Genomic DNA, 15,051 nt, shown 5'->3' with positions numbered 1-15,051 from the left:
AGCTTATGAATGTGAGGGCCAATCAGAGGCATTCAGATTAGTCATCGCTGAAATGAAGAGTTTTGTTCAGTGCACGCGCCCTCTGACTGAATTCTGAGTGAAAGAAATCGTGAATCCTCCCATCATAAACAACAAAGTGCAGATTCTATGTAAGAGATTCATGTCATGCTGTAGTCAGCTTCTGTGATATTAACAGTGTTTGTGAGCGTGCTTAAACTATACCAAAGTTATGGACAGCCTCACGGTTGGTCACATTCTCTGCTCCCTTTCTGTATACAGTTTATTCCAGTTAATATAGTTATTCATCATGCTGACTAGATTATGTGAAGTCTTTGTTTTCTAATGTGTAAAAAGCATTAAAATAGATTGTTTTATATCTGTAGCCAGAATATGATGTGCAGTTTCCCCAAACACAAAAATATTTTTATGTATTCTATTAATCGACATTAATAATCATTATTACAATATCAAGAGCATTAATTGACAATGTGTAATGAGTTCCTGTTAATTTTATAATTTATGAGTAACATTAAACAATCTGTGTAAATAAACATTTATGCTATTTCAGATGCAGTTTCTGTTCCACCTTTGCAGTGTAAAGATGGCTTTTGTTAATGATAAAAAAAATATATTTATTTATTGGTAGGAGTCTATAGTATTCTGATTGATTTAAGTAATTGGTTAAATTTAAGCATTTGACATAAAAAACAACGCAGGTAATCATAAAAATTGCCTGGAACCTGGAAATCAATTGCAAGGGCCCCCTTAATAGAAAAGTTCATTTCTGACCCTGGCATGGAGTAACGCCTGGCAGTTGCAGTTTGTACTTGGGTGTAAATTGCAGAAATGAAAATATAATCTTGACTGTTTTTGATGAATTCAAAAAGGGACATTATCTTGTTCATGATTGATGGTTATAAAATGAGATTGATTGGTAAATAGGAGGCAAAGCTGTTTCAAAATCTTCTTAGTTACCAAATTTTGTATTCTAAAAGTTTGACTCTGGCACTGCCACCAGTTACTGTCAGGGTTACTGGACACTTTTATTTACTTATTTAACATTGTTGCATTCCATTGATGTATGTTAATTCTTTGCTACATAGTGGAGTTCTGAGGGTCAGACACAGTATTTTATCTAACCGTCTTACTTGTGTGTCAGCGTTTATTTTGTATTAAACTACATAGCTTGTTGTTAATAAGTTAAGATATGCTGTGATTTGAAATTTGAACATGTATTTTTTATTCTTATTTTTCATGTATACATACATTTCATGGAATGTTAGGTCATGAATATTTGCCTCAAAAGTTTATTGGTAGAAATGTTTACGAATCCTGATTTATATATCCTATCCAGAGAGGTCATTCATGTTAAAAAATATATATAATTTCTTTTTTACAGTACGATTAAGCCTGAAAGGAGCACTACAGTTTGTTATTCTCCTGCGCATTTGGACAATTACATTTCTTTTCCATGTTTAGAATGATCTCATTGTTGGCCTGTTTAATACGCTATTCCATTCAGTTCTTCTCTTCTATATCTAAATATATAAATCTTTCTGTATTTTGTCAGGGCCCACTTCCTTTGAGAGATGACAATGGGATTGTTCTGCTGGGGGAGAGAGCTGCTAAATGTCGGGCCTACGCAAAGGCCCTGCACTACAAGGAACTTGAGTTTCAAAAGGGCCCTTCACCGCTCATTTTAGAATCTCTGATCAGGTAGGAAACCTAAAGTATATCCCAATTTGTCCTCCAAAGAAGTAAGCTTCTCTGCCACATGTATAATCTAAACATTTTAGATTATATATGACATTTCCCAAATTGGCAAACATTCTCTTTATGTCCTCTGCATGTTTGAAGAATGACTGTGTCAGACTGCACCTGAAAGCTCATACCATTGCTCTGTTATTTCAGTGTTATTGTTTTCAGTGTTTTTTCAGTTCAGGGTTCACACGCTTCTTGAAAGTATTCAAAAGTACTTTAATTCCTGATACATGGATTCAAGGACTGGAAAGAATGTGAAAACCAACATAGGTCCTTGAAAGTGCTTAAATTAAAATTGAACTAAATTTGTTAGAGTTGCATTGGTGCTATTACAAAAGTTGGCCTTTATGAGCCTCAAAGCCAGAACAAAACACCTCTGCTGCCTCTAATGCGGTATTAATTGTATTTGTGCAGATCTTGAAAAAGGTCTTAAAAGCCTAAAAATCAATTTTTAAACCCTGTAGATACCAGTGATGCACGGGTAAATAAACAACCCGCACCTGACCGACGTTTTCAACAAACCCGCCCGCAACTCGGACCGCAAAAAAAAGAAAGAAAATATTGTACCCGACCCGCTTCCTGACCCGCATTTTTTAAAAGTAGTAAATGCTCATCGTAGCGTCATTGGGCCATAGACTTAGGAACTAGGGGTGCGGGGGGCTCTCCCCCGACTTTCCCAACAAAAATCCCGCCTCCTCTCAGAAAATACATAAAACTGACATTACTGAACTATATGCGTTTAAAAGAAGCCTATTAAAATGGTACAATGGCATTGCTCAGTTCAACGTGTTGGGAAATCGGGCATTTTGTCCAGCGTCAGCATTTATTCAAAATGCTAATAACGCTCAACATTCAAAAGGTAAATAAGGATTTCCCACTTCTCCAACACGTCGCTCGCGAGCTACCAGTAGCTCGTGACCTGATTGGAGGTAGCTCGCCAAGGGCCGTTCACATATCGCGTCTTTTGCGTGCTCAAGTTCGTTATTTCAAATAATTGCATTTTTTCCAGGCGCAGCGAGTCACCATGACGGATGGGGGTGCACCCAAACTATGGGTGTTTTTTTCTTCTCCGTAAATAAATCTAGTAGCAGAGCTACAGCAAGCGTTTTTCGATGGTGGAAATCCATTAGCTCTTAAAACTTCTTTGTCGTTGTGGAGAGCGCAGTGCATGGTTGCATAGCAACGACAGACGCCACGGGAAAATCGGACCGAATTCTACTAAAAGATAAGCTAATGTGCATTGTAAATGTCAGTAATTTATCTTTTTTGACTCATTCTTTTTATAAAAATGATTTAAAGGCTGAAATATGTGAGGTTCATCTTTTTATAAAAACTCTTTTGTCAAAACTTTATTTGAACTTGTACATGTTAGTAGTAGATAACATGTTGCAAGACACACCTTTAAAATTTGACCCGACCGTCCACGACCCGAATATCATTAAAAATATTTTTGGATGACTCGTAACCGCGGGTGACCGCAGGCATTTTGACTGCATTTTGGATCAACCCGCTCATCACTGGTAGATACCCTGTACTGGTCATTAACAAGTAATTTAGAATATTTAGAATATTTTTTAACAATTAACTTTTAACATTTGTTTAACAATTTCATTTAATTGCAAAATTCATGTATATAATGTCCTCTCTATATTTTAATGTTTTAATCATGTAATGATTCATAAAAAAGACCAGTGTGAAATAAATGTTAAAAGCAAGAATAAGAAAGCTGTAAACTGCATCTCTTGTTCAAACTCGCTCTCTCTTGTACACTGTACTCTCTCCTCATTGAGTTTTTAAAAAGGTTATATGCCCCTTAAAATTGATTTTATGGTTTAGGATGTTACCATAAACACTCTTCTCCCCCCAATGCGGAATTCATTTTATTTGTGCAGATCTTGAAAAAGGTCTTAAAAGCCTAAAAATCTATTTTTAAACCCTGTAGATACCCTGTACAGGTCATTAACAAATAATTTAGAATATTTAGAATATTTTTTAACAATCTCTTTCAAACTCGCTCTTTCTTGTACACTGTACTCTCTCATCGTTGATGCCTTAAAGTCCCCCTGTAGTCAATAATTTATCCCTTAAAAAACCATCCTCGATAATCAAAATGACATATTTAAATATTTTTTCCTTGGAAAAATTTTTATTTATGCCTTAAAATAGCTTGAATGTATCTCTTCACCTTTGCCTCATTTAGTATAAGCGGTTCTATGAATATACAAATTAGCCCCGTCTCCACTCACTCACACCAGCTCAGAGATTCACTTGTTGATGATCACACGTTGAAGTGATTTGTTACAAGGTAGTTTGTGACGTCAGAAACGCCAGCGATTTCAAACCGCATTTTTGAGACTGCAGTTTTAAGGAGAAAATACTCAGCAATGGTGTTGACATGCATTTGTACATGGTTTGTCTTAAAGCATTATAAAAACACCACATAGACATATAAAGACATATAGACATATAGACAATTTGATACTGTCCAGATTGGCAGTAACAAAACCACCTTTATTGTCTTTGTTGTGCTTGTTATAAAATTAAAGGTGCTTTGTTGCTGTTTTTTACTTAATTTGGTCCACCTTTGTCAAAATAATGCGTCTCTGAATTGGTGGTAAGGCGTATTCTCATGGAATTTCAAATACACTTTGAAGACTGAGCCAGTCCTGCTACTGATTGAGGTCTGTGTCTTGGGTCCTTGGTGTTGTTTGGTTTTGTTTGTTTTGTCAGTATAATATTATTTTGTGTGGCAGAATAAAGATGGTGAGCAATGCTGAGAACATTAGAGAAAAAGTCTAATTTGTTTTCTGTGACTTGTGATTGTGCTTAATTTTTTTTTTTTTTTTTTTTTTTTTTTGCTTGTAAAATGATAACGATGTGATTATAGTAAAATAAGATGCAATGTTGTCTTTTGAAATTTACTTCTGGGTTTTATTGTTTTATTTTATTTTTTAAGAAAAATATCTGCAAGATTAATAAACACCTCATAAGGGTCATAAGGGTCTGCAATGACATGAGGGTAATCAAATGGTTAATGGTTCCTTTTCAACTTTTGTGCTTTTAAATCATTTTTATATTCTGTAAGTGGCAGTGCTCATTTGCATATTGCTCTTGTACATTTTATTTTTTTCTGCGCATGATGATGATCAAATTTGCTTTGCATTTAAGTACAAAATTTGTACATGTACAAGCACATATTTTCTGCTTGGCTGCTTCTCAAAGGGACTCTTCTGTGGCAAACCCCTTAACTGAAAAACTTTAAAGAAATATATATTTATTTTAAACTAGATTATATGCAGAGTTTTGATCTGTATTTTTCCATACAGTTCCTGGAAGTGTAACCTCATCTGGACCTCACAAAATTCCCAGAGATTCTGCATCAGTTAAAATGATCATGTGGAATGTGGAATGCTGACTCAGGTTTTGGGTATCTGTGCAAGGAATTAATGGATTTATGTTCTTAGTTTAATAGCTGTGGTGGTTTCTTGATGAGTTTTCACCGTTTACCTTTGCTGGTTGCTCATTATTAGCTTTTTCCATGTCATCTTTATTTATTTTTGTTTGCCCTTTGAAGGTTTATGGCCATGCTATCTGCATAACCAAAGTGCTTGCTCCATTTTATTTTGCCTGTTATAGTAGTGTGAATTGATCTTGACAAAGTCAAATGGATAGGGTGGTCATTCTTGAAGGTCCAGACAAGTACTGTTAGTACTCCTAGTTAGAGACAATCTCACTGTTGTTTTGTAAAGTTTTGTGTATTTCGTTTTTTTTCATGTTTGTCACTTCTAATTTTGACTGTGTTAGTTCATTTTGCACTAATGCAGACACAATAGACATAACAAAAATGATAATTTTTTTTTAAATACAGTTTATTAATCATTCAGTATTTTTCTTTTTACAGTTCATTTACTCTACCAGTGAATTTACCGTAATGTTTCTGAACTGTCAAATTGTTTATAATTTTACAAAAATCTAACATATTTTCTGAATGACTTACATCAGCTTGTTGCTAAGTCTTGCTGTACCTAATGATCATGTGCATAAAATCCTCTAGAAAAGGCTAAAGAAAATAAAAAATATTTAAGAGATAAATACCTTGTATAAAATGCAATTTACAATCAAACCTCTTTTTTCACATACTCAAAACTCTGTTTTACAAATGCATTTCCCCTGAAATGTTTGCCCAGTTTAAGCTGTAGATTTATGTTGACCCAAGGTTTAGTGGTGAGGAGGAACATAAGTTTGGTTTTGGAAAGTCTTTACGGTACAAAGATCTGGGGCCGGATCTTCATCTCCACTCGTTTCAGTGAGTAGTTTGGTCCATGCCATCCATACCAAGAGATGCCATCTGGATTATTTGAATGTGACCCATAGCGGTGAAACACACCATTCAGATTGGAGTCAGTGCAGCAGTTGTACCAGTATCCACCTGTGAAATAAAGCTGTTAAGGTTAAAACATGAAGGTCATTAGCACAGCAGAAACATGTCTGGTGGGTGTTTCTTTTTACCTTTGCGCAGTTGTGCGCAGTTGTCCACACACTTGTCATTGTCTTTGTTCTTAGTGCTGAAGTTGGTATTATTGTGGTAACGCAGAGAATCACCAGCGTTCCCGCTGTAGTTGGCAATGAAAAGCTTGTAGCTGTTCATCTCATTGCTCACTGTGAAGAAGCCGTATTCAGCGTAGCGTGTCTTACCCTCCCAGTTCTAGCAGAATATTAAAAGAATGTGTCATTTAATGTGTCGTGCTTTAAAGCATTATTCATGGATTAATATTCCTTAATGAGGATCATTTTTAATGAGGATGAAGTGTTACTTTGTGTGATTCCACTTTAATTCTAATGTTGTGCTTGGTGCATACTTGCCTCCATCTCTATTCTCAGCACTGTGGGTTGTCTGGTCAGACGGAAGATGTGTTCGTTGCCGAGCCAGAAGTCACCACGGATTGTACCAAAACCATTCTTGTACTGCTTCCAGTCACGGTTGAAGCTTGTGAGACCAATCTTGCGCCTCTGAATGACAGTCCAGCCACCACCATTGTTTTCCATGTCACAATATACCTGAAGAAACAATCTGGGGATCAATGACAAACCTTCTTTTAAATTGAAGTCGCTTCTTGTATGAAGACTATTATTCAGACTTACATTTAGTTCAGGTGTTCCAAGGAAGTCATCTTTTGGTAGTTTATACTCTCCAGAAATTTTGTAGTTTCTGCTGTATAGGGATGCGCAATCATATATTGCATCTAAGGGAGGGAGAATTCCTTAGTTTAGGGTCTCATAAACCAGGTGCTTTTGAAAAACAAAGGATTTAAACCTAATGGGATCCATCAGGATCCACCTTCAAACCAACTGAAGAATCTTAATTTAGTGTGCACTCCTGCTGACTTTAGGCTATGTGTCTCTGTGAAACTAGCACATTCCTAACAAAGCTTCACTGTGTGTGTGGTTGCTGCTATTAAAAAGGAAACAGCATGACAAATAATTAATTGGGTATAAAACTACAGTTTTTTCTGGTTTGAAAGATTATTAGTCTAATAGTTTTGAAGGAAAAATGCTCCTTTGTTCTTGTGGGTTCAGAGTAAGAAGCCCACATTACCTGCTGTGACTTGGCTACTGTTGGAAAGCCAGACATTCCTGCACAAGGTAACCTGTATTATTACCTACTAATTACCTCCAACTGCTGCCCAGACATTTCACAGCTTGGGTACAACTATGTTAAAGTTTCTCCAAATGAAACGTGTGTCTGAAGAATTCTATTTAAATACATTAACGCATTCTGTCCGGATAAAACTACACAAACCTTTGTTTTTATTTTCCTCTCTGAGTTTCTTGTCTTTACAGTACACTACACTTTTCTGTAATCTTGATGCTTACTGGATTGTGTACCATGATAATAGAGCTGTTACTCTTCATTCCAAAGTAGAGGTCTGCTTCCAAAGTAGAATTTGGAAATGTAGTTTTGCAGGGAATTCAGAAATAGCTCTCTATTACCCAACAGTGTGGAGAGAGTTGGAGAGTTGTGAATGGCTACCAATGTAATTTAAATTAAATTAAATGGTCTAAATGAAGAGAATAGTACAACAACAGTCTTTTGCTATTTCTTGCTTGATTTTGGCTTATTTTTATAATGAATAATGCCTAGTTAATGAACATACAGGGAATGAACTTATACATAGAATGATTGCCCATATTTACAATCTTTCAATCTTTCTTTAACATAGCAAATCTCAAATTCTAAATAGCTGAGCTACATTATCCCGTGACTTTAGAGGACAATCACTGACACTCTGAGGTATGCAAACAACCAGCATATGTGACCTGTGACCCTGCAGAGAGTAGAATAACACATGGTGTGTGCTTGAAAAAAGTCTTCCAAGCAAATGTTGAGTTTTCTGTGTCAAGACTCACCTGAAGTGCTCTGCTGTGGGGCAGACTGGGCTGCCTGCATTTGCATGATTTCAATCCGATTGTAGATTTCTGAATATTTGCTCTCGGCCTCTGTGACACGGGCCTCTTGCTGCTGGTTGAGCTTTTCCATGTCCATCATCTGCCGCACAACCTTCATAAGATCAGACTCCTGTTTCTTGTTCATTTCTTCCAACATGCTGCTCAGATTGGCCACCTGGACCTTCAGGGAGCGCACATCATCGCAGCATTGTGCTGGTTTTGCCTGTTTGGTTGTTGCCAAGTTCTTCTTGAAGTCACCCTGAGCCATCGCGTGACCCAGGACTAGAAGTAAAAGAGCCAATGCTGTAGCCGTCATCTTCATGCTTTTCATTATTCTTATGTGTGGAGAAAGTTTGAGTGCTCTTTCTTTGAGGAAGATGTTGATCGATCCTGGCTGTGTTGCTCTTTTGAATGTTTGTCAGATTACAGTGACACAAGAAAAATGTAAGAAGAACTCTTTAGAATGAAGTGTAGAACTGTAGAATATTTTCCAGGCAAGTCTCTTCAGTTCAGAATCAAATGTCTGCTCACACCGAGGGCCTGCAGCGGATGCAGCTTAAATATTTTTTTCACGTGTGCTGTGCCCTCCCCTTTTGCTCAGGCCCACAGTCATTGACCCCCCCACCACCTACCACCACTCGGCCCTCCCCACCCTCTCCCCCTTGCAAATTTCCTCTGCTTTTTGTCTGGTCCCACCCGTCAACACGTGTGCAATGCACCTCACAATGCTTCCATTCTGCACAAGCAGAGTTTGTTTGTAAACTGAAGATTGTATGAAGACTCTTTGTTCTGTGAAGGTCATACACTGTCTCATATTCTGACCTTTTCTTTTAAAGAAAAGAAGTTTTCTGTGTGACATCCTCTTTCTTCCAAAGAGCAAGACTTGTGAGAGAAAGATGTGCTTCCATTCTTTTAATTTTTAATTTTTTACTTAAAACTTGTAATGATTGGAGTAAGTGCTAGATAACTATTTGAGATGCTATTACATTTTAAAAATTAGATTTAAAAGAGTGGTTCTTTAACTTTTTTTCAGGTGATATACCACAATAAATCTTATACGCTTAATTAGGGCCCAAGCCCTGAAAGGGCGAAGGCCCTATTGTTTTCCTAAGGATTATTTTTAGGGACCAAGCCCTGAAAGGGCGAAGGCCCTATTGTTTTCGTAAGGATTATTTATTAGGGCCCAAGCCCTGAAAGGGCGAAGGCCCTATTGTTTCCGGTAGGATTATTAGGGCCCAAGCCCTGAAAGGGGGAAGGCCCTATTGTTTCCGGTAGGATTATTTATTAGGGCCCAAGCCCTTAAAGGGCGAAGGCCCTATTGTTTTCCTAAGGATTATTATTAGGGCCCAAGCCCTGAAAGGGCGAAGGCCCTATTGTTTTCCTAAGGATTATTATTATTATTAGGGTCCAAGCCCTGAAAGGGCGAAGGCCCTATTGTTTTCCTAAGGATTATTATTATTATTAGGGTCCAAGCCCTGAAAGGGCGAAGGCCCTATTGTTTTCCTAAGGATTATTTATTATTAGGGCCCAAGCCCTGAAAGGGCGAAGGCCCTATTGTTTTCCTAAGGATTATTATTATTATTATTATTATTATTAGGGCCCAAGCCCTGAAAGGGCAAAGGCCCTATTGTTTCCTAAGGATTATTAGGGCCCAAGCCCTGAAAGGACGAAGGCCCTATTGTTTTCGTAAGGATTATTTATTAGGGCCCAAGCCCTGAAAGGGCGAAGGCCCTATTGTTTCCGGTAGGATTATTAGGGCCCAAGCCCTGAAAGGGGGAAGGCCCTATTGTTTCCGGTAGGATTATTTATTAGGGCCCAAGCCCTTAAAGGGCGAAGGCCCTATTGTTTTCCTAAGGATTATTATTAGGGCCCAAGCCCTGAAAGGGCGAAGGCCCTATTGTTTTCCTAAGGATTATTATTATTATTAGGGTCCAAGCCCTGAAAGGGCGAAGGCCCTATTGTTTTCCTAAGGATTATTTATTATTAGGGCCCAAGCCCTGAAAGGGCGAAGGCCCTATTGTTTTCCTAAGGATTATTATTATTATTATTATTATTATTAGGGCCCAAGCCCTGAAAGGGCAAAGGCCCTATTGTTTCCGTAAGGATTATTTTTAGGGCCCAAGCCCTGAAAGGGCGAAGGCCCTATTGTTTTTGTAAGGATTATTAGGGCCCAAGCCCTGAAAGGGCGAAGGCCCTATTGTTTTCGTAAGGATTATTAGGGCCCAAGCCCTGAAAGGGCGAAGGCCCTATTGTTTTCGTAAGGATTATTAGGGCCCAAGCCCTGAAAGGGCGAAGGCCCTATTGTTTTCGGTAGGATTATTTTTAGGGCCCAAGCCCTGAAAGGGCGAAGGCCCTATTGTTTTCGTAAGGATTATTCTTTATTAGGGCCCAAGCCCTGAAAGGGCGAAGGCCCTATTGTTTTCGGTAGGATTATTAGGGCCCAAGCCCTGAAAGGGCGAAGGTCCCTATTGTTTCCGGAAGGATTTTTTTTTTTTTTTTTTTTCTGATCAAGTCAGATATTTTGGTTTGAATGTGGATTTTCTGGAGAATTTTCTCTCTCTCTCTGTGTGTCTGTGTGTGTGTGGGGGGGGATTTGTCTATTCCATTTAATTTTTGTTTTTCAAGGTTTCAGGGGCTTTTGGGGCCCTTAATGTGCTCAAAAAGTCTTGAAACTTTTCACACAGGTCTGAAGCTGGTACCTGAAGCTGGTACCCGGGCGTGGCAGGGGGGCTCGACAGCGCCCCCTGGAATGGTGTCCGAAAACTTGGTCCATAAATCAAACACGCTTGCATGTAATAATATGAAACTCGGTACACATATAGATCTCATCGGGCCGAACAACTTTCGTGCTCTAAGTTTTACAAAAGCCCAACAGGAAGTCAACTATTATGGGTTGTTTGAAAAACGCATCCTCTGGAATTTGAAATACTCCTCCTAGAAAATTCGTCCAATCGCAACCAAACTCGGTGTGCATGAAGACAAGACATTGAGGATGCTAAATTGCGGACGGATTTTTGATATCTCAAACGGTTTGGCCGTGGCGAGGAAACGAATTTATGGCGAGAAAAGAGAAACAGGAAGGATGTTATAACTTCTGCATACATTGATAAAACGTTAGCAGTGTGTTCGTGGTAAAAGGCCGATCACATGGATGTGACAATTGTGAGTCAAAGTTATAGCGCCACCAACTGGCAGCAGGAAGTGTCACTTTCAAAATGCTTTGAAATCACCCTCTTATTTTTACCTGATTTGCTTCAAACTTTATATGTATAATGTAGACACACGGCAGATGTAGACCTGTGAAAGGATTATTGATATCTTAGATACTGTTGCCGTGGCAACGCATCAAACTTTAATTTTCTTTTTGGATGCTTTTGAGACTTTTAAGATGCTTGAAATTGGATGAAACTCGACAGACACATCACATTTATTAGCCAGTAGACATGTGCAAAGTTTCAGAAACGGGCGTGGTGAGGGGCTCAGTAGCGCCACCTTTAGTCAAAAATGGGGGCTTAGTTTTACATAGAGTCTTAAAACTTGGTATGTATATTGTTCTCATCGAGCCGGACAACTTTCTAATTTACATTCATTACCTCCAAACAATAGGAAGTCAGATATTTTGATTTGAATGTGGATTTTCTCCCTCTCTCTCTGTCTCTGACCCTGCGTCTCTGTGTGTGCGGGGGGTGGTGGGGGGGGTGTCTTTTGAGTTTAAATCTTGTTTTTCAAGGTTTCAGGGGCTTTTGGGGCCCTTAACGTGCTCGAAAACTCTTGAAACTTTGCACACAGGTCAGAACCCACGGCCATGAGGGCCGGGCTGAAGCTGGTACCCGGGCGTGGCTGGGGGGCTCAACAGCGACCCTTGAACGGGGTTCTAAAACTTGGTCCATATATCAAACACGCTTGCATGAATTAATATGAAACTCGGTACACATATAGATCTCATCGTGCCGAACAACTTTCCCCAGTCAAGTTTTACGCCAGCCCAACAGGAAGTCGGCTATTATGGGTTGTTTGGAAAACGCTTGCTGTGGAATGTGAAATACTCCTCCTAGAAAATTCACCGTGTCCCCTCCAAACTCGGTGTGCATGTAGTCAAGACTTTGAGGATGCTAAATTGCGGACGGATTTTTGATATCTCGAACGGTTTGGCCGTGGCGAGGAATCGAATTTATGGCGAGAAAAGAGAAACACGAAGTGGAATAACTTCTGCATACATTAACTGATCTTGATGAAACTTCAGCAGTGTGTTCGTGGTAAGAGGCCGATCAGATGGATGTAACTATTGTGAGTCAAAGTTATAGCGCCACCAACTGGCAGCAGGAAGTGTGTCACTTTCAACATGCTTTTGACAAAAGTGGGGGGGTTAGTTTTAAATACAGTAAAAAAAAATTAGTTTGTATATTTTTCTCATCAAGCCGGACAACTTTCTAATTTACATTCATTAGCTCCAGCCATCAGGAAGTCAGATATTTTGGTCTGAATGTGGATTTTTTTGCAAAATCAGCCTCTGAATTTTTAGCCACTCCTCTTAAACTATTTATTTTATTCCCACCAAACTTTTTCAACATTATGAAAATACATTAAATATGCTAAATTGTGAACGGATAATAAATATCTCAAACGGTTTTGCTATGGCGAGGGATTAAAGTAATGTCCAAAAAGGAAACACTAAAAGCCTCAAATTTTCTAAAAATGTAATTATATACCATTTATTTCTATATAAAAGTATACAAATATCACAACTAAACCCATTTTATTCTGTTTTTGCAATTCAAGAAGAATGAAAAAGTTAAAAACAGGCTATTTAGTGCTATTTGGTTAAACAAAAAAGCAAACATAGGGCTATACTGCCCTCTTGTGTCCAAAAGGACATCAAAATAGTATATAAAACTTTTTACCAGGTAGGCCAATATTGTATTTAAATATACATGTATTAGGTATGTGTCTGAGGATATTTTCCCACCGGTTAATCGACATGTGACACGAGCGGGTGCTTTTAAAACGCTAATATAAAAGTGAAAGAAAAAACAGACGTCCACACTGACATTGATAATGTTGCACACACACGTTGGAAAGAATGATGCTTTTAAACAACACTAAACCGCCATTAGGTGTCGCCAGGCATCCATCTTAATAAGCGAGTCATTGATTCATTCGTTCAAACTATTCGTTCGAATGAGTCGATCATGATGAAGACAGATGTTTATTGATCATTCAATCTTTGAGTCAACCGATTCGTTAAAAATGCTGAATCGTTCAGTTATGAGAAAACACGTGATGCGTGATGGTTCTGCTGTGATCTTTGTTTAACTATTTTTGCTGCTGAAACAGAACAAAAACAGTCAATATTGCATCTAAAATGTAAGTGACTTAACTGGAACTGTTTATTAACCTGTTGTATGAAATCAATGTCACAGTTTCAACTGTGATTGTATTCAGGAAATGACACTCGTCAAGTGAGGTTGCTTCACTGTATCATATGTTAAAAAATATATAAAACCTCCATATTTGTAATTTTTATAGTCAGCAGGCCTATGTTGTTAACTGATTATTTTTAAAAATAAAATCTCAAACGGTTTTGCTATAGTGAGGGATTAAAGTAATGTCAAAAAAGGACACACTAAAAGCCTCATATCTTCTAAAAATGTAATTATACACCATTTATTTCTATATAAAATTATACAAATATCAGAACTATACCCATTTTATTCTTTTTTTGTTTGTTTGTTTTCAATTTAAGAATTATGTTTGAGTTTAAAAACAACCAGAATGTTTCAGTCCAAAAACTAGATAAATCATGTCATGTCATGGATTGCTTAAATGTATTTTTATTTTTTTATTTCGTTTTGGCTTGTTTGTAGTTATTTTTTTATTCTTGTTCCGTTCTGAATATCGTTACATTTAAAGGATTTGTTGTGGAATATTTTGAGTGTATCATAAAATCAGAATAATTCTCTCGATTTATATATATATATAAATATAGCTGCGAGCAGCGATTACGGGCCAAAGCCGGCGGGACCGCCACCCCGGTGCCTTTAGGTAACTAAAGGCACCGGGGTGGCGGTGCCACCGGCTTGGGCCCGTAATCGCTGCTCGCAGCTATATTTATTAGGGCCCAAGCCCTGAAGGGGCGAAGGCCCTATTGTTTTCGTTAGGATTATTATTATTATTATTATTATTATTATTATTAGGGCCCAAGCCCTGAAAGGGCGAAGGCCCTATTGTTTTCGGTAGGATTATTTATTAGGGCCCAAGCCCTGAAAGGGCGAAGGCCCTATTGTTTCCGGTAGGATTATTTATTATTATTATTATTATTATTATTATTCTTATTTTTCTGTCAACCTTTCGGGCACTTTTGGGGCCTTTAACATGCTCGAAAACTCTTGAAATTTTGCACACAGGTCAGAACCTGCGGCCATCAGGGCCGGGCTGAAGCTGGTACCCGGGCGTGGCATAAATCAGACACGCTTGCATGTAATAATATGAAACTCAATACACATATAGATCTCATCGGGCCAAACAACTTTCGTACTTTTACTTTTTACGCCAGCCCAACAGGAAGTCGGCTATTATGGGTTGTTTGAAAACGCATGTTGTGGAATTTAATGTACTCCTCCTAGGGAACTCATCCATTCGCCTCCAAACTCAGTCAGCATGAAGTCAAGACATTGAGGATGCTAAATTGCGGACGGATTTTTGATATCTCGAACGGTTTGGCCGTGGCGAGGACACGAATTTATGGCGAATAATGGAAACAGGAAGTGTGTTATAACTTCTGCATACATTAACTGATCTTGATTAAACTTCAGCAGTGTGTTCGTTGTAAGAGGCCGATCACAT

The 15,051-nt window shown here is 38.2% G+C and overlaps 2 protein-coding genes across 2 annotated transcripts in view; one reads left to right on the top strand and one right to left on the bottom strand.

Annotated features, from left to right (window-relative positions):
- mtor (mechanistic target of rapamycin kinase) overlaps nucleotides 1-15,051 on the top strand; it is a 398,131-nt gene that overhangs the window by 158,083 nt on the left and 224,997 nt on the right. The window contains exon 28 of the mRNA XM_079897701.1: nucleotides 1,571-1,716. Coding sequence (XP_079753827.1) covers nucleotides 1,571-1,716 — 146 coding nt within the window. The remainder of the gene's footprint in view (nucleotides 1-1,570; nucleotides 1,717-15,051) is intronic.
- Nucleotides 5,622-8,742, bottom strand: angptl7 (angiopoietin-like 7). Its single transcript, XM_079897426.1, has 5 exons — nucleotides 8,170-8,742; nucleotides 6,904-7,004; nucleotides 6,625-6,819; nucleotides 6,271-6,466; nucleotides 5,622-6,190 (listed from the first exon to the last, which is right to left on the bottom strand). The coding sequence occupies exons 1-5, from the start codon at nucleotides 8,537-8,539 to the stop codon at nucleotides 6,021-6,023; spliced, it is 1,032 nt and encodes a 343-aa protein (XP_079753552.1). The 5' UTR covers nucleotides 8,540-8,742; the 3' UTR covers nucleotides 5,622-6,020.

This window comes from Squalius cephalus (genome assembly GCF_949319135.1).
Source record: "Squalius cephalus genome assembly, chromosome: 16".
In the NCBI taxonomy this organism is placed as follows: Eukaryota; Metazoa; Chordata; class Actinopteri; order Cypriniformes; family Leuciscidae; genus Squalius; species Squalius cephalus.
Note: the sequence above shows the minus strand (reverse complement) of the source record. Positions and strands in the feature narration are given on the sequence as shown.

Excerpts from the sequence above, each read along its gene's own strand:
- angptl7 (XM_079897426.1), bottom strand. The coding sequence starts at position 8,539 with ATGAAAAGCATGAAGATGACGGCTACAGCATTGGCTCTTTTACTTCTA. Across the intron at positions 6,820-6,903 it reads TTGGAACACCTGAACTAAAT|GTATATTGTGACATGGAAAA; the intron begins GTAAGTCTGAAT and ends TTGTTTCTTCAG. Across the intron at positions 6,191-6,270 it reads CTGCGCACAACTGCGCAAAG|GTGGATACTGGTACAACTGC; the intron begins GTAAAAAGAAAC and ends TTTATTTCACAG.